This window comes from Mobula hypostoma, chromosome 12 (assembly GCF_963921235.1).
Source record: "Mobula hypostoma chromosome 12, sMobHyp1.1, whole genome shotgun sequence".
NCBI classification, from domain to species: Eukaryota; Metazoa; Chordata; class Chondrichthyes; order Myliobatiformes; family Myliobatidae; genus Mobula; species Mobula hypostoma.
Window position 1 is genome coordinate 38,719,088 of NC_086108.1, and position 24,900 is coordinate 38,743,987.

At 41.5% G+C, this 24,900-nt stretch overlaps 1 protein-coding gene across 2 annotated transcripts in view; it reads right to left on the reverse strand.

Annotated features, from left to right (window-relative positions):
• Positions 1-250: 250 nt before the first annotated feature.
• Positions 251-24,900, reverse strand: part of LOC134354711 (zinc finger and BTB domain-containing protein 41-like) — a 54,222-nt gene continuing 29,572 nt past the window's right edge. For both annotated transcript variants that reach the window (XM_063063860.1, XM_063063859.1), the window contains exons 9-11: positions 14,417-14,522; positions 7,557-7,645; positions 251-2,239 (exon numbers count right to left, since the gene is read on the reverse strand). In XM_063063860.1, the coding sequence (XP_062919930.1) occupies positions 1,587-2,239; positions 7,557-7,645; positions 14,417-14,522 (848 nt within the window). In that variant the 3' untranslated portion in view covers positions 251-1,586. The remainder of the gene's footprint in view (positions 2,240-7,556; positions 7,646-14,416; positions 14,523-24,900) is intronic.

The window sequence follows — 24,900 nt, forward strand, 5'->3', positions numbered from 1 at the left end:
CCCTGCGGAATGTGTGTGTCTTCTCCAGGAGCTCTGGTTTTCTCCCATAATCAGTTAGCTGGTTAATTGATCATTGTAAATTGTCCCATGATTAGGCTAGGGTTAAATTGGGGGTTACTGGCAACCCAACTCAAAAGGCAAGGAGGACCTGTTCCATGCTATATCACTAAATAAATAAATATTTTTAGAAATATATAATTTTTCATGTTGTATGACAAGTTTAGTTATCCTACTGAGTTTGCAATTTTTTCAAAATTAGTTGCAGAGAAACTAAACCAAAAGTTAAACCGCAGGATTCATTGTAATATTATTTATTCATTGAGAATGAATAAGTAAAATACTAAAATCAGATACTTCAAATTATTAAATATTTAATAACTAATGTTCCTGAAATATTTTTTATCTAATCCGTACAAAACAGTCCACTACCTTCCAACTGCCATAAATTCTCAGCTATTCCTTGAAAACAAGAAAATTATATTGATCAACATCACATTTATATGTCTTTCCTTAGTAGATAATCTAGTAGATTAAAAGAAAAACTCCCATGATTGGAATATGTAGACAGCATTGATCAACCAGCGTAGACAAAGTAACTTCTCAAAAGTATTCCCTGATTGCACTTTAACTGACATCGGTCTGAGTGGTACTTCAGATAGCTTTGTAAACCTAAAAGAGCCAACCATATTTCTGCAGACTGTCAGGACCTTTGACTTGTGTGTGATTAACAATGGATTTTCCACATTTGGTATCATAGTTATAAAAATTAAATTTTTTTTAGGAGGAGAGAAAAGTTCATCTTTAGAGTCATCACCAGATCAATCTTGTATCACAGTCCAGATCATAGAACTCATCAAATATTTCTCAACTAGTTTTCGACATACTTTATATCCAATGGTTTTGCATGGCAGGTAACATGATATTTCAATGGATACAAGTTTCCCAAACAAATTCATGTTCAGGATATGGGACTGATATCAATTTTTCAATCAATGGAACCAAAGGGAACCTATCTTTTTCCACCTGTCAAAATAATCAAAACATCTACATGAAGCAGGTTGTCTTGGGTCCAAATTTTTTGTTAAAACTAATTTCTTATTGAAATGCTTCTTCAAGAATCAGACATCCATCAGGTATTTCAAGCTGCCATGGTTAATTTAAAAGCACAAAATATAACCATGTAGGAAAAAAATGACACAACCTAAAGCTCTTTCCATCTTTTAATAAGCATGGTTATTATGTTCAAACAATAAATATGATTGTTTTAATATTTATCTTTGGATTTAAATAGTTTAAAATCATTCAAGTCATTGTAAAACTGGAGTTGAGACATGATTTCAGTTATATACAATAGCCATTATCAACTGGATGATAGGCTGAAGGATATAATTAAATACAAAATGACATGTCCATTTTTAATCCCTAATTATAGGCATTCCCACAGTATAAAAACATAGATATTGCTGTGAATTATACCAATTGACCAACATGATTCACAATTGATATTAGATTAATTTTGAATTAAAAGTTAATGTTCCACTTTCCCACGTAAGACTGTAGTCTTCACAGTGTGCTTTTCCTTACCCTTAATGTTCTACATTGGAAATACTTTGCACAGATGTACCTGTGTCAAGACCAAGTAAAGTTCCAAGATACGATGGCTCTCTAGGATCTAACATTTGATCATCACGAACTGGATGCACAATATTGGCAGGTTGTGGTGTAAGGGTATATTTCTCCAGAAAAGCAAGGTCTGTAGCTCTTTGAAAATCAGTTTGCTGAGGAGGCTGCTGGGACTGAAGAAGGTTATGAGGTTGCGAAACCAAAGTTGCTGTATGCTGTGGAGCATCAGATTGTACTGTGGCAGCACCAATCCGTACTGGTACAAGTGTCACATCTCCATGAATGTTCTGAATTGCTGTTTTGTTCTCAGTTGAGTAAGCCTTATTTTGATGCAAATAGGATTTAGCATCTGTTTGGTACACTTTGCCATCTTGCGCATACAGCAACTCCTGAGATACTATTTTCACTTCGGAAACCGCCACTATTGGCTGTTCTATAGGCTTATTGCCATGGACATGATCCATATGATACTTCAGTTTGTCTTTCCGTTTGAATGTTGCATTGCAATGATGACAGTTGAAGGGGCGGGCATCTGAATGAATAACCATGTGTTTCGTTAAAGTCTTCTGAATACGAAATGCTTGATTACAAACTTGACATTTATAGGGCTTTTCACCTGTAGTAAAAAAAACATTTTAGCTAAGTTTCGTTTTGAGCTTAAATAAAGTTATCATATGCTCAGAACAATTTTCATCACAAATCTTTTCAGCATAATGGTTTCCCAGGAAAGATCTTAGCAATAGCATTACAGGGTACCTGGAATAATTTTGTGTAATCAAGCCCAAATAACTTCAACTCAATTTTAAATTTAAAGAATTTACTGTAAATTTTGTGTTACCTTATAAAAATATTACTAATAAATATAATTGAATGAAAACAAAGTTTAAGACTTTCTAAAACCAAAAACAAGTATCCCTAAAATTTCCTTCATCTATGTTGCAGGATCTGGGCTTAAAAGCAAAGGGAACTCTGGAATACACAATGAAGATGAAATACCAATAATTTAGTATTTTTACTGAAATAGCAGCTAACAGCTGCATTTTTCAAATTGCTATGATGCAAAGGGACACTTGGGACTCCATGACTTTTGAAAATCTGACAAACAATAAAAAAAATTACACACATTCTTAAACCAGTTATCTGTCAGGATCCAATCAGTAACATAAGGTAATTATAAATGCATACCTTGTACCGTGGATTTCAGTTAAACTGGGACACATCAGAACCTGCACATTTTGGCCCAATTAAGTGGCTGCCTCAATTAACTGAAGTTTCATTGAAACAGTTAAAAAAGCATAAAAAAGAGAAACTACCATTCAATTGAATAACAAATTATGTACTTAAATGAAATACAAAACAAATTAGAACACTACCAATATTACTACAATATACAAAACTGTGTATTAGTTCCTAATAGTTAGCGACAGAGGAATTCATTCAGTGTATGCTACAAATGAACAAAATCAGCATAGACACCCAGTGGAGATAAGTGAATACCTTTATACAATTCTTTCGACAATTGCATCTTTCAAATACTAATTTTCATTATGACATTCAAGATGATTGTTGATACCTTCAAATTCAAACTTGTTGAAGTAGTGAAATTGTTTCACTTTCACTCCCGGCCATTTCTGGCATCTCAAGCTTGAATGCTTGAAACTGCGTTGCGCAAAACAGTTCTGAATTGTCATACTGCTTATTTCTTGCCACCTATCAGCAATAAAAATCTACTGCCTTTTCAACACAAACAACTGACACTATTTAAAAACTGTTTGCTCTAAGCATGGTGTAGTGTCTAAAGGCCACACAAATGCACATGACTAACATTAGTTAGAAACTGTTCAGCATTAGTCTTTTTGTCCCAATTAAACAGCATAGTGTCACAAATAAATGAAGGGAACTCTTGACTATTTTCTCAGCTATGTTCTTTAAGTGTTGTCCGAAATAATTGCTGCTCTGATTAACCCGTGGTCCAATTAACCAGAATTCACTGTATTACTGACTTGGTTTTATAAAATTCAATGATACTCATTCAAATGCCTTTCAGATTTTTAGATTCTCTCAGAATTTGAGTTTTGGATTCAACAAGTATGATCCAAGAGGTTCTCAAGCAGGCATGTAGACACTTAGTCCCAGCATCAATATTCTGCTCCACTTGAAAGTATAAGGAATTAATACTGAGAGCCCATAGGACCCTTGTCAAGACCGCCACAAACAAATGGTCAATGTGTAGATACAGCTCATACATCTTTGACTTGGTCTGGAAAATGGTTCACATGGAGTCCCTGCAATGCATCTGCCAAATTGATTAGCCAACATCTGAAATCCTGAGGAATAGTGGATTCATGTGGGCAGTTCAGATAGGAGAGAGATAAGAAAAATGTACAATGAAGTGGCAGATAAAATACAATGCTAAGTAGTGTATGGTCATGCACTTTGGTAGAAGGAATAAAGGTGTAGACTACTTTCTAAACGGAAAGTAAATTCAGAAATCAGAGGTGCAAAGGAGTGCTCGTGCATGATTCCCAAAAGGTTAACCTATAGGTTGAGTTAGTAGTAAGGAAGACATTCATTTCGAGAGGGCTAGACTATAAAAGCAAGAATGTAATGGTGAGGTTTTATAAGGCATTGGTCAGACCATACTTGGAGTATTGAGAGCATTTTGGGGCCTACTCAGGATGTGCTGGCATTGGAGAGGGTCCAGAAGAGGTTCATGAGAATGATTGCAGGAAATTAGAAGGTACATATGAGAAGCTCTTGATGATCTGGGCCTGAGCTCACTAGAGTTTAAAAGAACAAGGGGGTATTCTCATTGAAACCTATCGAATATTGAAAGGTCAAGAATCAGAGGGCACAGCCTCAGAATTAAAAGACAATCCTTTAGAACACAGATGAATGGGAATTTCTTTACCAGAAGGTGGTGAATCTGTGGAATTCATTGCCACAGATTGCTGTGGAGGCCAAGTCATCGGTTATATTTAAAGCAGAGGTCAACAGTTTCTTGATTAGTAAGGGCATCAAAGGTTAATGGTAAAGCAGCGGGTAGGGTTAAAAGGGATAATAAATCAATATGATGGAATGGCAAAGCAGACTTGATGGGCTGAATAGCCTAAATCTGTTCCTATGTGTTATGGTCTACAAATAAGTATACAATCTGGAATCATTTCAGGTTTGCTGATCAATTTGAGGACACAATCAGCATGTCCAGAAAATTAAAAAATATCACTATGGTGGGAGAAATTACTGCCACTATCTACAATATCTTATCGTTTTTGCTCAACTCTAAACATATTTAACCTGACAGTTAAACAGAGTTCCCAGGAAACCTATTAACAGTCCACAGTATCCAGATTAAAGAAACCATTATGGGTCTCAGTAAATCCAGAGTTAAACCTCAACAAGCACTGTATTCCTTTTTGATTTTTGTCTGTGTTGGTTACTCCACATATCAAATTATGATAGCTACCCTCCACAATATGGCCATTAAATATAAGATTAACTCCATGTGGACATTAAATGGAACTTTCATTCCAAAAAAAACTGAAATTCCAAACAACGTACTTTCTTTCTGGTTTGCAGCGTGAGTAAACAGTGGCTGAAGCATTGTTCACTGATAACTGGGCCTGCCATTTTTTTCCACTGTTTATTTGAGTGAGTGCATGTCCTAGTTTGTTTGAAAAATTGTAAGGACATATTAAAATCACCCTTTGAATGAAAAGGGAAAGATAATGTAGATTTCCATAGGAAAACAATCAAAGTCTGTGTTTGTAAGATAAATATTAGGAGCTGAATCCCAGAAGAGCAATTGTTTGTTCCTCCAAAAGGCCACACGTTGTGGATGAAACAGGTGTTCAAATCAAATGAAACACCTTATTTTTGGTCAGCTTCACACACCATGAAATCAAACTATGTTCTGCTTGTGCCTGCGATACTGATTTACCCTATTCCACATTACAGGATTATAGAATATGAACAGATCTCAAATTTCGCAGATTGAACTGTGAAAAATGTCAGTTTAGAGCAATGGTAAAATCACAGCAAATCTATCAGCATCATACTGGCAATGAGAAGCTTTAGCTGGAGGGGGGAAAGCTAGAGAAGTTAGATCTGTTTATCCTAAATTGGAGACCATGAAGGGGGAAATAAATCAAGGAATTCAAAGTTATGACAAGTTTTGATACTATAAACAAAAATACATTATTACCACTGTTAGGAGGGTGGTAAGCAGACATTAAGGACTTGGGTAACTGGCAAAGATCCAAAAGGAAAATCCAATTTCATTTTGAAAATATTCAGCAAGTTGTTACAATCTGGAGAATATCTTAAGAGGTTGAGGAAACACACTTAATAATAATTTTCAAAGGTAACATACATCCTATAAACATTTAACCATAATGAAGTTAGATGAAAAGTATAGGGAAAATAGGTTAATCTTTATCCTTTTGAGATATAGTCCAAAATAATGAATGAATAGCCTGTTTCTGTTCCATATGCTATCATGAGGAGCAGAAAATATAGCAGCATAATGATACCTATCAAATATTGCTGCAACAAAATTAGATGTCAAACACTCAGTATTAATCATCAACACGAAACTGATGAGCAAAAATACAGAAATGGCAAGTTACACTTAATGCAAAAGAGTATGATAATACATTGTGGGAGGGGGAAAAAGTGTGGGGGTAAGCACTCAATGAAATTACATCAAAGCCGTAAAGATGCAAATAGATATTGCCCTCTGCTATTAATTTCATGGAATTGCAAACAGACCAAAAGCACTATTTGTAATTTTGGGCATTAAACAGATGAAGTGCATTAAAATTTCCATTCACCCATCTATTGCTGGAGATGAGATGATGGGATACAAATACAGATTTAAAATTGTAGATGTATTTCTGTTGCAACAAGGAAACCGAAGTAGAAACAACAGAGATTTTTGGAAAGTTCTGAGATGGCATGTGAGCAAGTAATTGTCTCTCTGACTCATGTTTAGTGCTACAAAGATATTAAACTGAAATGGTCAAAAATTGATAGAAGAGGATGAAGAAAGCAGTTATGTACATCCTAGTGCATGGAATTCATTTGCTAGAGAGCAGTTGAAACAGAGCCCAGCTTATTTTGAAAAGTGTATTTAGATTTTTTTGCAATTATGAGGACATTGGGATAGTCCAAAGACATTTTTTTCAGAGTCATAAGTTTTTCTCATTCTATAAATTCAGCTTACATTGCAGAAGTAGTCTAATTAAAAATGAGATGCATGTGGTTTTTAAGTCATATTATCTCAGCTAGCTTGTTGGACATGCCTCTTAACAATTTACAGGATTGGGTTTCTTATTTGGTGAGGATAGAGATATATGCTGATCTATGGTTGATTTCCCTTGTCTTCATCTTGTCCTTAAGATGTCTTTGAAGAATAATATGCAAAAGATTGATTTTCACAGCACTGCTACACCTTTGAGTAGGCTAAAACACAAATTAATTGTGCTTAAAAACAGATTAATATTTGATATTTCACTATCTGTAACTTTTCAAAAATGCTGATAATTTCATGGTTACCATTAATGGTGCTCGATTCTTAAGTTCAAGTTTATTCAATTTATATTTTTCATATGCTGCAACAGAATTTAAACTTGCATTCCTACATCCAGATAATAATTAAGTAATGCAAACACCATGCTACAATGCAAATAGATATTGAACAACCATTAAAATTTGGCTCTAGTCTCAAATACAGACCAGAGAAATTAATGAGAAGATTCATGAAATCAATAGAGAGAGAGAAAGGGGGTAGAAAGAAAAGGGGGGGAACAGAGGGAGAAAGAGAGAGGGAGAGAGAGGGAGAGAGAGAAAGAAAAGGAGGGAGAGATATATAGATGTAAAATGAACTACAGATGCAATTTGTCACAAGCATGTTAAGCATGTTATCAGGATACCTGAATGTGTCCTAAAATGCATGTCCAAGCTTGATTTTCCTTTAAATTCTTTTTTGCACACTTCACATTGGTGAAGAGTGGCTTTGTACCTATAATTGGTAAGGAAAAATGTTAGAAGTTTTTGTTGCCATTATTCATACTGCAAAACTTAAGTCAAAGTTTAATCCAAATAAACTCCTAATTTTAATATTTACCCACTGTAATACAGACTATTGAAATGGTTTTCATAACAGTATCAATGCTGCAGAGTTATTGATCTTGCATGTTATTTTCTTCCTCCACTGACAGAAACCAGAAAAACACTCAACACAAGTGTCATCCCAGTGCCAAAGCAAAAGGCGATAACATGCCTTCATGACCACTGCCCAGTGCTTTGAGAGGCATACATCAACTCCAGCCTCCCAGACAACATCAGCCTATAGTGGAATTCACCCACTATCAAAACAAATCCATGATAGATGCAAATTCCCTGGCCCCACATTCAACTCTAGAATATCTGGATAACAAAGACACCAATGTCAGACTCCTATTTATTTTGTCTATAATGTCACCTTCATACATAATTGAAAACAAACTCATTTCTAAATTCTTCGATGTAGGACAGCACCTCCTTCTGCAGCTGGATCCTTGACTTCCTGACCAACAAACCTGAATCAGCACGATTATACTCAACACCTATGTCCCACAGGGCTGCATCCTCAGCTCCCTGTATTCCCGACTGTGGCCAAATTCTGCTCTAGTTTCATATACACGTTTGCAAATTACACTACTGCAGGGGCCGTACTTCAAACAACGACCAAACAGAACACGGAACAGAGATGGGAGGCCTGGTAGCATGGTATCAAAACAATCATCTTTTCCTTAATGTCAGCAAAACAACAGAGCTGGTCATTGCACAGGAAGTGCTTCCCTTTGTATCAGTAGTACTGAAGTAAAATCAGTTGAGAGCTTCAAGTTCCCAGGTGTAAATATCACCAACTATTTGTCCTAATCCAACCACATTGTCACTATTGCCAAAACAGTACAGCAGCACCTCTACTTCCTGAAGGCTAATGAAGCTCGGCATACACTGATGACCCTCACTAATGCACCAGAAAAGGTATCCTATCCTAATTTGTTGTGGCAACCGCTCTACCCAAAACAGCAAGTAATTGCAGAGTTGTGAACATAGCCCAGTCTATCATAAAACCAGACTCTCTTCCATTTACTCTCTACACTTCCCACTGCGTCAGTGAAAGCAGCTAACGTAATCAATGACTCCTCCCACCCCAATCATTTTCTCCTCTTTCCCTTCCAATGATAGAAGATACAAAAGTTAAAAACCTGTTTCACAGGCTCAAGGACAGTTTCTATCCGAGTCAATATTGGGAAGTTAAAATCTGCTGACCAAATCATCCTAATTTTTTTGCAGTTTAAAGCATTTCTCCTCAATGTCACTTTCTCTGCTAGTTTGTATTACCTACAAACTTCTTTAACATGTTCCCTTCATTTAACACAAATTATTACTTTGTAACAGAGATAACAGACTAAGCACTGAACATTATGCAGCTCCACTGGTAATAACTTTCAGACACAGAAGTATCATTTACTCATGCTTTTGGCCATTAAACCAATTTCACATTCAATTTGTCACTCTCCTTTAGTTTTCTCCTTCCCAACCTGCCATGTGTAACCTTGTCAAAAACGTGTAATGAAATCCTGAAAGACTACATCAAACATTACACCATCATTGATCTTGTTTGTTACCTCTTCAAAGAATTCTGCCCAATTTGGCAGCACGGCCTGATATCTTTAATTCATCTGTGTCACTCTGAACAGTGGCTTATATGACCCTTAGATTTGACACCATTAATCTAACCAACACAAGTTAAACTAATTGGCTTGTATTTAATATATCTCTTCCTGCTTTTTAACATTACACCATTTAACAGTGCTACAATCTTTGAGAACTACAGTAATTTTAAGTAACATACATCAAAGTTGCTGGTGAACGCAGCAGGCCAGGCAGCATCTATAGGAAGAGGCGCAGTCGACGTTTCAGGCCGAGACCCTTCGTCAGGACTAACTGAAGGAAGAGTGAGTAAGGGATTTGAAAGCTGGAGGGGGAGGGGGAGATGCAAAATGATAGGAGAAGACAGGAGGGGGAGGGATGGAGCCGAGAGCTGGACAGGTGATAGGCAGAAGGGGATACGAGAGGATCATGGGACAGGAGGTCCGGGAAGAAAGACGGCGGGGGGGGGTGACCCAGAGGATGGGCAAGAGGTATATTCAGAGGGACAGAGGGAGAAAAAGAAGAGTGAGAGAAAGAATGTGTGCATTAAAAAGAGTAACAGATGGGGTACGAGGGGGAGGTGGGGCCTAGCGGAAGTTAGAGAAGTCAATGTTCATGCCATCAGGTTGGAGGCTACCCAGACGGAATATAAGGTGTTGTTCCTCCAACCTGAGTGTGGCTTCATCTTTACAGTAGAGGAGGCCGTGGATAGACATGTCAGAATGGGAATGGGATGTGGAATTAAAATGTGTGGCCACTGGGAGATCCTGCTTTCTCTGGCGGACAGAGCGTAGATGTTCAGCAAAGCGGTCTCCCAGTCTGTGTCGGGTCTCACCAATATATAAAAGGCCACATCGGGAGCACCGGACGCAGTATATCACCCCAGTCGACTCACAGGTGAAGTGATGCCTCACCTGGAAGGACTGTTTGGGGCCCTGAATGGTGGTAAGGGAGGAAGTGTAAGGGCATGTGTAGCACTTGTTCCGCTTACACGGATAAGTGCCAGCAGGGAGATCAGTGGGGAGGGATGGGGGGGACGAATGGACAAGGAAGTTGTGTAGGGAGCGATCCCTGCGGAATGCAGAGAGAGGCGGGGAGGGAAAGATATGCTTAGTGGTGGGATCCCGTTGGAGGTGGCGGAAGTTACGGAGAATAATATGTTGGACCCGGAGGCTGGTGGGGTGGTAGGTGAGGACCAGGGGAACCCTATTCCTAGTGGGGTGGTGGGAGGATGGAGTGAGAGCAGATGTACGTGAAATGGGGGAGATGCGTTTAAGAGCAGAGTTGATAGTGGAGGAAGGGAAGCCCCTTTCTTTAAAAAATGAAGACATCTCCCTCGTCCTAGAATGAAAAGCCTCATCCTGAGAGCAGATGCGGCGGAGACGGAGGAATTGCGAGAAGGAGATGGCGTTTTTGCAAGAGACAGGGTGAGAAGAGGAATAGTCCAGATAGTTGTGAGAGTCAGTAGGCTTATAGTAGACATCAGTGGATAAGCTGTCTCCAGAGACAGAGACAGAAAGATCTAGAAAGGGGAGGGAGGTGTCAGAAATGGACCAGGTAAACTTGAGGGCAGGGTGAAAGTTGGAGGCAAAGTTAATAAAGTCAACGAGTTCTGCATGCATGCAGGAAGCAGCGCCAATGCAGTCGTCGATGTAGCGAAGGAAAAGTGGGGGACAGATACCAGAATAGGCACGGAACATAGATTGTTCCACAAACCCAACAAAAAGGCAGGCATAGCTAGGACCCATACGGGTGCCCATAGCTACACCTTTAGTTTGGAGGAAATGGGAGGAGCAAAAGGAGAAATTATTAAGAGTAAGGACTAATTCTGCTAGACGGAGCAGAGTGGTGGTAGAGGGGAACTGATTAGGTCTGGATTAATCTATGTTCCGTGCCTATTCTGGTATCTGTCCCCCACTTTTCCTTCGCTACATCGACGACTGCATTGGCGCTGCTTCCTGCATGCATGCAGAACTCGTTGACTTTATTAACTTTGCCTCCAACTTTCACCCTGCCCTCAAGTTTACCTGGTCCATTTCTGACACCTCCCTCCCCTTTCTAGATCTTTCTGTCTCTGTCTCTGGAGACAGCTTATCCACTGATGTCTACTATAAGCCTACTGACTCTCACAACTATCTGGACTATTCCTCTTCTCACCCTGTCTCTTGCAAAAACGCCATCCCCTTCTCGCAATTCCTTCGTCTCCGCCGCATCTGCTCTCAGGATGAGGCTTTTCATTCTAGGACGAGGGAGATGTCTTCATTTTTTAAAGAAAGGGGCTTCCCTTCCTCCACTATCAACTCTGCTCTTAAACGCATCTCCCCCATTTCACGTACATCTGCTCTCACTCCATCCTCCCACCACCCCACTAGGAATAGGGTTCCCCTGGTCCTCACCTACCACCCCACCAGCCTCCGGGTCCAACATATTATTCTCCGTAACTTCCGCCACCTCCAACGGGATCCCACCACTAAGCATATCTTTCCCTCCCCGCCTCTCTCTGCATTCCGCAGGGATCGCTCTCTACACAACTTCCTTGTCCATTCGTCCCCCCCATCCCTCCCCACTGATCTCCCTGCTGGCACTTACCCGTGTAAGCGGAACAAGTGCTACACATGCCCTTACACTTCCTCCCTTACCACCATTCAGGGCCCCAAACAGTCCTTCCAGGTGAGGCATCACTTCACCTGTGAGTCGACTGGGGTGATATACTGCGTCCGGTGCTCCCGATGTGGCCTTTTATATATTGGTGAGACCCGACACAGACTGGGAGACCGCTTTGCTGAACATCTACGCTCTGTCCGCCAGAGAAAGCAGGATCTCCCAGTGGCCACACATTTTAATTCCACATCCCATTCCCATTCTGACATGTCTATCCACGGCCTCCTCTACTGTAAAGATGAAGCCACACTCAGGTTGGAGGAACAACACCTTATATTCCGTCTGGGTAGCCTCCAACCTGATGGCATGAACATTGACTTCTCTAACTTCCGCTAGGCCCCACCTCCCCCTCGTACCCCATCTGTTACTCATTTTTATGCACACATTCTTTCTCTCACTCTTCTTTTTCTCCCTCTGTCCCTCTGAATATACCTCTTGCCCATCCTCTGGGTCACCCCCCCCCGCCGTCTTTCTTCCCGGACCTCCTGTCCCATGATCCTCTCGTATCCCCTTCTGCCTATCACCTGTCCAGCTCTCGGCTCCATCTCTCCCCCTCCTGTCTTCTCCTATCATTTTGCATCTCCCCCTCCCCCTCCAGCTTTCAAATCCCTTACTCACTCTTCCTTCAGTTAGTCCTGACGAAGGGTCTCGGCCTGAAACGTCGACTGCGCCTCTTCCTATAGATGCTGCCTGGCCTGCTGCGTTCACCAGCAACTTTGATGTATGTTGCTTGAATTTCCAGCATCTGCAGAATTCCTGTTGTTTGCGTAATTTTAAGTATTTTACTTTACTGCTGCCACACACGAAGAAACTAATTTCATGACCTATGTGAGTGATGATAAACCTGGTAGTAATATGGGTCTCTATTGTGGACTGAGAGTGGGAAGGGGACAGGGAAAGGGGAATGATGTTTGGAAAAGGGGAAGGGAGAGGGGAGGGAGCGGGAAGCACCAGAGGGACATTCTGTAATGATGAATAAACCAAATGTTTGTAATCAAATGACCCTGCCTGGTGTCTAGGGCTGGGTATGTCTGCACCTGTGCCACCCTTTGCCCCTGGCACTCCTTCTCTGCCACCTGTCCCACCCACCATTCGTGGCTCTCTACCCTCACCATTCCTAACATCCTTTGCTCCCTCAACATTTACAAACTCGCTCTCTCCTCCATGTTGACAAAATAATTGTCTGAACCTCAGCATTTTCTTCACTTGCTAACTTTTAATTAGCTGGGATGCATTTCAATCATGACTGGCAACTTATTCATATTCAAGGATGCTAAAGATCTTAATACTTTTTCTTTAAGAACATTATCCCATTCAATAAATTTATTTGCATCCATCTGAATAACCACACTAGTGTCATCATCCAGTTTGGTGAAAACAGCTGTGAAATATTCTTTGAGATCCTTGGGCTCCATACATGGAAGTCTTTTTGGTCCATAAAATCATCAACCCTTTCCTTTGTTATCCTCTCACTACATTGTACTTGTAAAATATATTTTGATTTTATTTACCAATTTTTTTTCATACTCCCTATTTTCCTAATTTCCTTTTTAAATCCTCACCTAGATTTACTATACATATTTTCCAGTTTCTGCTATACTAAGCCCTCTGTCTTACAAAACGTTCCCTTTTTGCCTTGCTATGCCCTCTCTGACACAGTGGCACAGCCAGCAGAGCCACTGCCTCACACAGCCAGATATGCAAGTTCAATCCTGACACTGGGCGCCATCTATGGAGTTTGCATATTGTCCCTGTGACCATGGGGGTTTCCTCCACATCCACCAAATGTAGTTGGCAAGTTAATAGGCGACTGTAATTATATGAAGTATTTAGGTGAGTGGTAGAATCTGGGAGTAGTTGATAAAAATGAGTAGAGAATAAAAAAATAGGATTAATGTGAATGGGTGGTTGATAGTCAGTGTGGACAGCGGGCCAAAGTGCCTCTTTCTATGCCGCATCTCTCGGTGACACTACAGCCGACCACAAGTGGGATTCAGCTCCTTCCATTGCTCAAAATAATTTGTTGGAAGTTTGCAAAATGACCTTCAAGGTGAGTTGCAAAGCTACCTTTTTGGTAAATTAATCTGTTTTTAAATTTCAAGGTATATACAGGCTTGAAGCTTTCATCTATGGTCACCGTTCCACTCGGGCCCAACAGGTGAATAAATGTCTAAGATCCAATGAGGGTAAGAACATTAAAAGGTACCATTCAGGCATTTTAGAAATTGAAGTTGACAACAGCAGATTGAAAAACAGGATAAAATAAAATGAGGGAAAAGAAACTTAAGGGAAAAGTATGAAAGGAACATGTGATTTTAAAGAAATTGCATAATTATTTTAATTTTATTTAAAATATCGCAAGATTTCTTTCCCCATAAACTTCAAATATGATTATTTAAATTTCAAATTCTGCAGGTGTTTTACTTACTTCTGCCAGACTTTTTCTCCCAAGTGAACACTTCTGTAATGAACACTGAGATGATCCCTACGACCAAAACACTTTCCACATTCTTCACATTGATGAGCTTTTTCTCCTTTTGGATAAAACAAAAAAAATGGATTATATAAATTCCAGCTGATTTAAAATGTCTCTTCCAAAGCTGACCAGAGTTAAATGGAAAAACAACAAAAACTTGTAAATAAAAAATACATATATTGTGAAATGTAGTCAAGTGACATAAAAATCCTTTACATTAGTATTTACCAGAGAGAACACGGAGGATAAGGAGATCAGTGCCGAGTGTATTGATATGCTTAGACATTTCGAGGTAAAGGAGGAGGTAGTATAGGATCAATAAGGAGCATTAAGGTGGATAAATCCCCATGGCCTGATGGGACATACCCCAGGTTATTGCGAGAGGCAAGGGTTCAGATTACTGAGGCCGTAACCAATATCTTCATGTCCACTCTAGACACATGCGATGTCCCAGTGGACTATTGAGTAGCTAATATTGTTCAAGTAATCCAAAAGGAAACCAGGGTTAATCATGGAAACTATAGACTGGTGAATCTCATGCCACAGATAAGGAAGTTAGTGGAGAGAATTCTTAGGTTTAGGATTTATGAGCAATTGGAAAACCATGGCCTAATTAGGGAGAGTCAGCATGGCTTTGTGCGGGACAAGTCATGTCTTACTAAATTGACTTATTTTTTGGACGAGGTGACAAGGGTGATTGATGAAGTTAGAGCGGTGGATGTTTGCGTGGATTGTACTAAGGTGTTTGACTAGGTCCCTCATGAGAGGCTCATCCAGAAGATTAACATGCATAGGATCCATGGTGATTGGCCATTTGGATTCAGTACTGGGTTGCACATAGAAGACAGAAGGTAGTGGTCAAAGGAACTTATTCCAGCTGTAAGTCTGTGACTAGTGGTGTCCAACAGGGATCTATACTGGAACCTCTGGTGTTTGTAATGTTATATAAGTGACCTGGATGAACTTGTAGATGGGTGGGTCAGTAAGTCTGTAGATGATACAGAGGTTGGCGGTGTTGTGGATAGCATAGAAGACTAGCAAAGAATATAGTGGGATACAGACCAGTTACAGATATAAGCAGAGAAATGGCAGATTGAGTTTAACCCGGACAAATGCAGCTTGGTAGGTCAAATGTCGGTACAGGTGTCTCCCGCTTTTCGAACTTTCGCTTTACGAAACCTCACTGTTACGAAAGACCTACATTAGTACCCTGTTGTCGCTTTCAGAAGGTGTTTTCACTGTTACGATAAAAAAGCAGCGCGCGCCCCAAGCAGCCGCTCTCCCAAGATTCGGAACTGCGTTCTCACCGGCATTGCTTAAACACGTGCCTGTGAGCAGTCGTTTGCAAGATGAGTTCTATGGTATCGATAAAGCCTAAAAGAGCTCGTAAGGGTGTTACACTTAGCGTAAAACTAGACATAATTAAGCATTTCGATCATGGCGAATGAAGTAAGGAGAAAGTGAGTTTGGCTTGTGGAAGCCGACAAACATGATGGTGAAGAGGTTTTGGCATCCCATGACCAAGATCTGATAGATGAAGAGCTGATGCAATTGGAAGAAAAAAGGATAACAATCAAAACCAAATGCAGTAGCGAACTGAACGTGAAGCAACTGCATGAGATTTTTGCTGCAATGATAAAGTACAACTTTAATTTTGAAAGGGTACGTAGGTTTAGGGGATATTTGCAAGATGGTTTGAGTCCTTACAAAGAACTGCGTGATAGAAAAATGCGCAAGGCTCAGCAGTCAAGCAAGCCTTCCACATCAGCCACAGCAGATGACAAACCTCGACCTTCGACATCGAGGCGGGCAGAGATAGAAGATGACCTGCCTGCCCTAATGGAAACAGACGACAAGATGACACCCCAGTGTCCCACCACCCCAACCCCAGGCCACGGACAGATACCAATTCGCAGACAATGCAGCGGTAGCCGGGAGGGACACAGCACATCTTTAAGAAAAAAGCTGAAATAAACATGCTAATTAGTTAGGTGCCACCCGACATGTAATTGTCGGTCCAGATCAGAGACGACGCAATCGGAAGTTGGCACTGATCTGGACCGACAACTACATGCCGGGCAGCACCTAATTAATTAAAGTTGCTGGTGAACGCAGCAGGCCAGGCAGCATCTATAGGAAGAGGCGCAGTCAACGTTTCAGGCCGAGACCCTTCCTATAGATGCTGCCTGGCCTGCTGCGTTCACCAGCAACTTTGATGTATGTTGCTTGAATTTCCAGCATCTGCAGAATTCCTGTTGTTTGCACCTAATTAATTAGCATGTTTGTTTCGGCTTTTTTCTTAAAGATGTGCTGTGTGCCTCCCGGCTACCGCTGAACCCCTGCATGCTTCGCAGATCAGTATCGGTGGGTGGCCCGGAGGGTGGGGGCCACTGCACCACCCCAGCTTGCGACGACTCAGCCTAACACACCATCATCAGTGTGCTCAGCGCTGTCTTCCGATTCCCGTAAGTGATACTACACTGTACATACGTTATTTCTACTTTATATAGGCTGTGTATTTTTACATGTTATTTGGTATGATTTGGCAGCTTCATAGCTTAAAGGTTACTGGAGTGCGCTTGCGCTGTGTTTTTGCCAACAGCGCTTGTGTGAGATTTTCGCTACGGAGAACAGTGCAGTAATGATTGTGGAACAGTATTTCTACTTTATATAGGCTGTGTATTTATCATATCATTCCTGCTTTTACTATATGTTACTGTTGTTTTAGGTTTTATGTGTTATTTGGCATGATTTGGTAGGTTATTTTTGGGTCCGCGAACGCTCACAAAATTTTCCCATATAAATAAATGATAATTGCTTTTTCGCTTTACGACATTTCGGCTAAGGAACCGTTTCATAGGAACGCTCTACCTTCGGATGGCGGGGCAAACCTGTACACTATTAAGAGCAAGACCCTTAACAGTATTGATGAGCAGAGAGATTTTGGGTCCAAGTTCATAGTTTCTTGAAAGTAGCAGCACAGGCTGATGGAGTCGTTAAGAAGGCATATGGCATGCTTGCCTTTATTAGTTGAGACACTGAGTTCAAAAGGCAGGAAGTTCTATTGTAGCTTTATAAAACTCTAGTCAGGTTGCATCCAGAATTCTGCATACAGTTTAGGTCGCCCCCTTATAGGGAGGATGGTGAGGCCTTGGAGAGGGTGCAGAAGAGTTTTACCAGGATGCTGCCTGGATTAGAAGGCATGTGCTATCACGAGCCACACTCAGGTTGGAGGAACAACACCTTACATTGCATCTGGGTAGCCTTCAACCTGACGGCAAGAACATTGACTTCTCTAACTTCTGTTAATGCCCCTCCTCCCCTTTGAACCCCATCTGTTATTTATTTATTTATTTATTTATTCATTCCTTTTTTTCTATCTCTCTTTTTTCTCCCTCTGTCCCTCTCACTATAACTCCTTGCCTGCTCTCCCCCATTCTTTCTCCCTAGGCTTCCTGTCCCATGATCCTCTCCCTTCTCCAGCCTTGTATTCCTTTTGCCAATCAACTTATACACCTCAGAGGTGATCTCTCTGAGGTAGTATAAGATTATGAGAGGCACAGCGAGAATACAGACAGTATTTTTTCCCCCAGAGTTGGAATGTCTCATACCAGAGGACATGCATTTAAGGTGAGAGAGGGTACGTTCAAAGAAAGTGGGGGCAAGATTTTTTTTTTTTACAGAGAGTGGTGGGTGCCTGGAATATACTGCCCAGGGAGCAGGTGGAGGCAGATACATTAGGGACTTTGAAGAGACATTTAGATTGGCACATGAATGTGAGGCAAAGGGAAGGATATGGATATAATGTAGACAAAAGGGATTAGTTTAGTTGGTTATTTGATTATTAATAAAATTGGTTTAGAACAACATTGTGGGCTGAAGGGCCTGTTCTTGTGTTGGACTGGTCTGTTTTATGTTTTTTATTCATAAAGTTAATTCAGCTACAGAAGCCAAGAAATTAAAAGCTGTCTTCAAGTGAAATCACGTGAGGCATGTACCGTATAGCCTACATTATAATAAGGGCAAACAACAGGAATTCTGCAGATGCTGGAAATTCAAGCAACACACATCAAAGTTGCTGGTGAATGCAGCAGGCCAAGCAGCATCTATAGGAAGAGGCGCAGTCGACGTTTCAGGCCGAGACCCTTCGTCAGGACTAACTGAAGGAAGAGTGAGTAAGGGATTTGAAAGCTGGAGGGGGAGGGGGAGATGCAAAATGATAGGAGAAGACAGGAGGGGGAGGGATAGAGCCGAGAGCTGGACAGGTGATAGGCAAAAGGGGATACGAGAGGATCATGGGACAGGAGGTCCGGGAAGAAAGACGGGGGGGGGGGTGACCCAGAGGATGGGCAAGAGGTATATTCAGAGGGACAGAGGGAGAAAAAGGAGGGTGAAAGAAAGAATGTGTGCATAAAAATGAGTAACAGATGGGGTACGAGGGGGAGGTGGGGCCTAGCGGAAGTTAGAGAAGTCAATGTTCATGCCATCAGGTTGGAGGCTACCCAGACGGAGTATAAGGTGTTGTTCCTTCAACCTGAGAGTGGCTTCATCTTTACAGTAGAGGAGGCCGTGGATAGACATGTCAGAATGGGAATGGGATGTGGAATTAAAATGTGTGGCCACTGGGAGATCCTGCTTTCTCTGGCGGACAGAGCGTAGATGTTCAGCAAAGTGGTCTCCCAGTCTGCGTCGGGTCTCACCAATATATAAAAGGCCACATCGGGAGCACCGGACGCAGTATATCACCCCAGTCGACTCACAGGTGAAGTGATGCCTCACCTGGAAGGACTGTTTGGGGCCCTGAATGGTGGTAAGGGAGGAAGTGTAAGGGCATGTGTAGCACTTGTTCCGCTTACACGGATAAGTGCCAGGAGGGAGATCAGTGGGGAGGGATGGGGGGGACGAATGGACAAGGGAGTTGTGTAGGGAGCGATCCCTGCGGAATGCAGAGAGAGGGGGGGAGGGAAAGATGTGCTTAGTGGTGGGATCCCGTTGGAGGTGGCGGAAGTTACGGCACCTGTCCAGCTCTCGGCTCTATCCCTCCCCCTCCTGTCTTCTCCTATCATTTTGCATCTCCCCCTCCCCCTCCAGCTTTCAAATCCCTTACTCACTCTTCCTTCAGTTAGTCCTGACGAAGGGTCTCGGCCTGAAACGTCGACTGCGCCTCTTCCTATAGATGCTGCTTGGCCTATTATAATAAGGGTCTACTTTATGTTTTAGTAACACGTCGTTGCATGCGCTATTAAGTGCGTATTGATCTGTATGTGTGTGCCAAGTTCGGACTCTACCAGTTAAGAACCATGAAACTTAGTTCCCGTCTCCAGCATTTTTATTGATAACATAGTTGTGTAAACAGGCCACATACCCAACAAATCGGCGACGAGAATTATGAACCCACATCTTATCGGAACACCGTGTTTCAGTTGATAACGAAACTTGGAGAAGAGAGAGAAGGGAGATGAAAAGGAGCGACTCATGCATCTAGACGGAGTGCGCTCGTTGCACTAGCAAAAAGGACACGTGAGTCAAGTGGAATGTGCAGAGACTGCAAGGAGCTAGCTAAAAAGAAAACAAGGAAAAAACGGGACTAAATTAACATAACAAAGATGGCGATGATTGGAACCATTACAGCATTTGATAGTGGCATTGAAAACTGGATAACTTACACTGAAAGAGTGGAGTTATATTGTGATGCTAACGGTGTTAATGATGAAAAGAAAACCAACGTCTTACTCAGTATTATGGGAGCACCATAAGGCCTGCTACGGAGCTTGTTAACCCCTGAAAAGCCAGCTGACAAAACGTTCAAGCAAATAGTAGACACTCTCCAACAGCATTTAAACCCCAAACCACTGGTCATTGCTGAAAGATTTAAATTTCACTAATGGAAACAGAGCAAAAATGAAAGCATTTCTGAATATTGTGCTGAATTGCGCAAATTATCAGAACATTGTCAATTTGGAGCTGGTCTATCGGACGCATTGAGGGACAGGTTAGTGTGTGGCATGCACTGTGAAGCCACACAGAAGAAGCTCCTATGTGAAAAAGACCTTACATTAGAGAAGGCGCTGAACATTGCAATATCATTGGAAACAGCAGCAAGGAGTGCTTCAGAGATACAACAAAAATCTGTGGAATATGCTACAAATAAAATGTCACTGAACAGAAATGAAGGAAAGAAATGTTATCGTTGTGGGAACATGTCACATGACCCTGAGGACTGTTGGTTTAAAGACAAAGAATGCAGAAACTGTGGCAAACAGGGCCACATTGGCTGAGTATGCAAAGCTAGTAAACAGCAGAAAAAGGACAAAATACAGAGAAACAAGAAACCCCAGAAAGGAAAACAGAACAATGTACACAAAATGGAAGAAAGCAGTTCTGATGAAAACAACTCAGACAAAAGTAAATTGTCTTGTCTGCAACTTCACAGCATGAAAGAGACAAATGATCGAATAGTAATATGGATCACTCCACAAGTGGCAGGCGTGAGACTGAAGATGGAGTTTGACACAGACTCAGCTTTAACAGTAATCTCTGTACACGACTACAATTGACTGTTTTCTCACATACCTCTGAAATGAACTAAGCTACTGTTAAAGACTTACACAGGACAGAGAGTGCGTCCCAAAGGTAAAATTAAAGTGACAGTGACCTATGGAGACAAAACACAGCAGCTGAACCTCTATGTACTGAAAAATGGAGGACCACCACTGCTGGGACGTGAATGGCTCAGGAAAATCCAGTTGGACTGGCACACCATCAAGGCACTAGTTGTGTCAGCAAAGGAGGGCAGCAAGGCTACATCTGAGAGACTGTCACAAATACTTGCTGACTCTGAGGGAGTGTTCATGAAAGGAATAGGAACACTTCAGGGCATGAAGGCAAAGATTGAGATTGAGGAAAATGCATGTCCAAAATTTCACAAAGCCAGACCAGTGCCATATGCAATCCGTCCTACAGTAGAGGCAGAGCTGAAAAATCTGGAGCAGACCGGGGTCCTGATAAAGGTAGATTGGAATGAATGGGCCGTGCCTATTGTTCCAGTGATGAAGAAAACCTCCAGCACAAAACCAAGAAAACCAAGCAAGGTGCGCATATGTGGAGACTTTAAAGTGACTGTTAACCCAGTTCTCCGCACAGTACAGTATCCTCTACCTCGTATTGAAGACATCTCTGCTTCCCTGTCAGAAGGGGAACATTTCACAAAAATCGATTTGGCCCAGGCTTATCTCCAAATGGAAATTGAAGAAGCATCCAAGAAATACCTGACAATAAATGCACACAAAGGACTTTACCAGTACAACAGGTTGGTGTTTGGGATAGCCTCAGCGCCTGCAATCTGGCAAAGGGCAATGGACCAGGTCCTGCAGGGGATTTCAGGGACTCAGTGTTACCTGGATGACATCATTGTCACCAGCAAAGATGATGACGAACATCTTTCTAACCTTGAACATGTGCTCACCAGGTTACGAGAATATGGGCTCAGAGCTAATCGACAGAAGTGAGTTTTTCAAAAAGGAAATCTCATACTGTGGACATGTGATCAACAAGGATGTCTTACACGTCTCAAGACAAGATAAAAGCGGTAATTAAGGCACCACCACCTGAAAATGTGTCTCAACTGAGAGCATATCTTGGACTAGTGAACTACTACCGCAAGTTCTTGCCTAACTGATCCAGTCCTATACTCACTAAATGCACTATTACAGACAGGGACACAATGGAAGTGGACTGAGAGGTGTGATAAAGCGTTTCAAGAAACTAGAAGACTCATAACTTTGGAAGGGGTGCTCACGCACTTTGACCCCTCCTTACCAACCCGACTGGCTTGTGATGCCTCACCCCATGGGATAACAGCTGTGTTTTCACACAGGTTTCCAGATGGTTCAGAAAGACTAACAGCCTTTGCCTCAAGAACACTAACTTCAGCTGAACGCAACTACGCACAGATTGACAGAGAGGCCCTAAGCCCCGTGTGGGGAGTCAAGAAATTCAGTCACTACCTGTATGGTCAAAAGCTTACCCTGCTGACTGACCACCAGCCTCTCGTGTCAATTTCCAATTCAAGAAAAGGCGTTCCAGTGATGACAGCACAAAGGCTGCAGTGATGGTCTCTTTTCTTAGGAGGTCACAGGTACGACATTGAACACAAGGGGACCAAGCAACACGGCAATGCAGATGGTTTGTCACGTTTACCACTGCCAACTTCAGAGATAACTACACAAATGGATTCAGCAAAGGTCTTTCACACAAGAATAGTTGAACAATTACCAGTGACAAACAGCCCCATTGAAAGGGAAACATGCAATGACCCTATGTTGTCTAAAGTGTATGATACCATGGTGAAGGGATGGCCAGCGTGTGGTAACACACTGTTTCTAGCCTTCTCTGCAAGGAAGGAGCAGTTGTCAGTGTGTCGAGGAACACCAATGTATGGTTCACGAGTTGTGATTCCTCCCAAGCTACGCACCAGAATGCTGGAGGAACTGCATAAGGGGCACCTGGGTACCGTGAAAATGAAAAGTCTTGCCCGTGCCTATGTGTGGTGGCCAGGAATCCATAAACAGATTAAGGACTTGACCAAGAACTGCTCTGGATGTCAAAAGATCCAGAACACACAAGCCCCTCTCCATCCATGGGAGTGGCCCTCATCACCATGGCAAAAGTGCACATCAACTTTACTGGACCATTAATGGACGTTATCTTTTTAATCGCCATCGATGCACATTCCAAATGGCCAGAGGTCATCAAAATGAAAACAACCACATCAGAAAAGACCATTACAGTTCTGAGGACCATGTTTGCCAGGAATGGCATACCAGAACAAATCTGCACAGACAAAGGACGAAAATTTGTCTCTGAAGAATTCCAAAGTTTTGTGAAGAACAATGGAATCAAGCACTTTACATCTGCTCTTTACCATCCATCCACAAATGGTTTGGCAGAAAGATTTGTATAGACATTCAAGAAAGCCATCAAGGCAATGGACAGTGAAAATCGACCACTACAACGCAAGATAGACAACTTCCTCCTTGTCTATCATAATGCAGTACATGTAACCACTAATCAGACTCCAGCGATGATGTTTCTGAACAAGAACCTGAAGTCCCGCATGGATCTTCTCAAACCAGATGTACGGCGTGATGTGGAGAACAGACAGTTCAAACACTTGAATGCTAAGTCAACACGGAGCTTCAGTGTGCGACAGTTAGTTCTTGCACATGATTACTGGACTGAAAAGTGGCAGCTGGGTACAGTTTCCACCATGGATGGGCCACTGATGTATACAGTGAAGGTGGGAGAGAACTTATGGAGACGTCATGTGGACCAAATCCTGGATGCTTAGGTGAAAAACACAACAACACCTTGTCGGACTCTCCTGACATAGAAGCAAGCACTCCTGATGTGACCACATCGGCCTCATCTACAGGTAAGCCTGTCATCAGTGCTGATGACCCACCTGAGGTACCTATGGAGACTCACTCCCCAAAGCAAATGTTTCAGGACAGACGTTACCCAGAGAGGCAGAGAAGACCTGCCCAGAGACTTGAGTTATAAATGGGTCTTAGACCAAAAGTTTAAAAAAAAGCTCGTTATAATTTGATATTATTAAGTCACTTTGTTATAATTTGTAAGTAAATGGTAGGCACTTGTATGTTAAGGGTACACATATTTGTTTAGCATAGTGCCCCAGTAAAAAAAAAGTTGATACACTATTAAAATAAAAGGGGAGGAGTGTACTGTATAGCCTACATTATAATAAGGGTCTACTTTATGTTTTAGTAACACATCATTGCATGCGCTATTAGGCGCGTATTGATCTGTATGTGTGTGTCGAGCTCGGACTCTAACAGTAAAGAACCATGAAATTTAGTTCACGTCTCCAGCGTTTTTATTAATAACATAGTTGTGTAAACAGGCCACATACACAAGGCAGAAACTAAAAATTTCAAAATGTAAAGGCGATAAAGTGAGGAAAAATGTAATTAATATTAGTGATTTAAAGCATTACTAATTTGTAGGTAAAACATTTTTGACAAAGTCCCATATGGGAGGCTAATCTGGAAAAGTTGAGTCACATGGCATTCAGGATGAGGTAGTAAATTAGATTCAACTTTGGCTTAGTGGGAGAAGCTAGACAGTAATAGTTGATGGCTGTTTCTTTGACCCAGTACCCAGAGTCCTATGCCCAGTGGTAATCAAACTTTAAAGTAAATTCATTATCAAAGTACATTCTGTATGTCATCCACTTACAACCTTAAGATCCATTTTCTTGTGGGCATTCATAGTAAATGTAGGAAACCCAACAAAATCAACGAAAGACTGCAACAGAATGGATAAACAACCAATGCGCAACAAACCGTGCAAATACAAAAAGAATAATAAATAGTAAATAAAAAAAAGCAATAAATATCGGGAGCGTGAGATGAAGA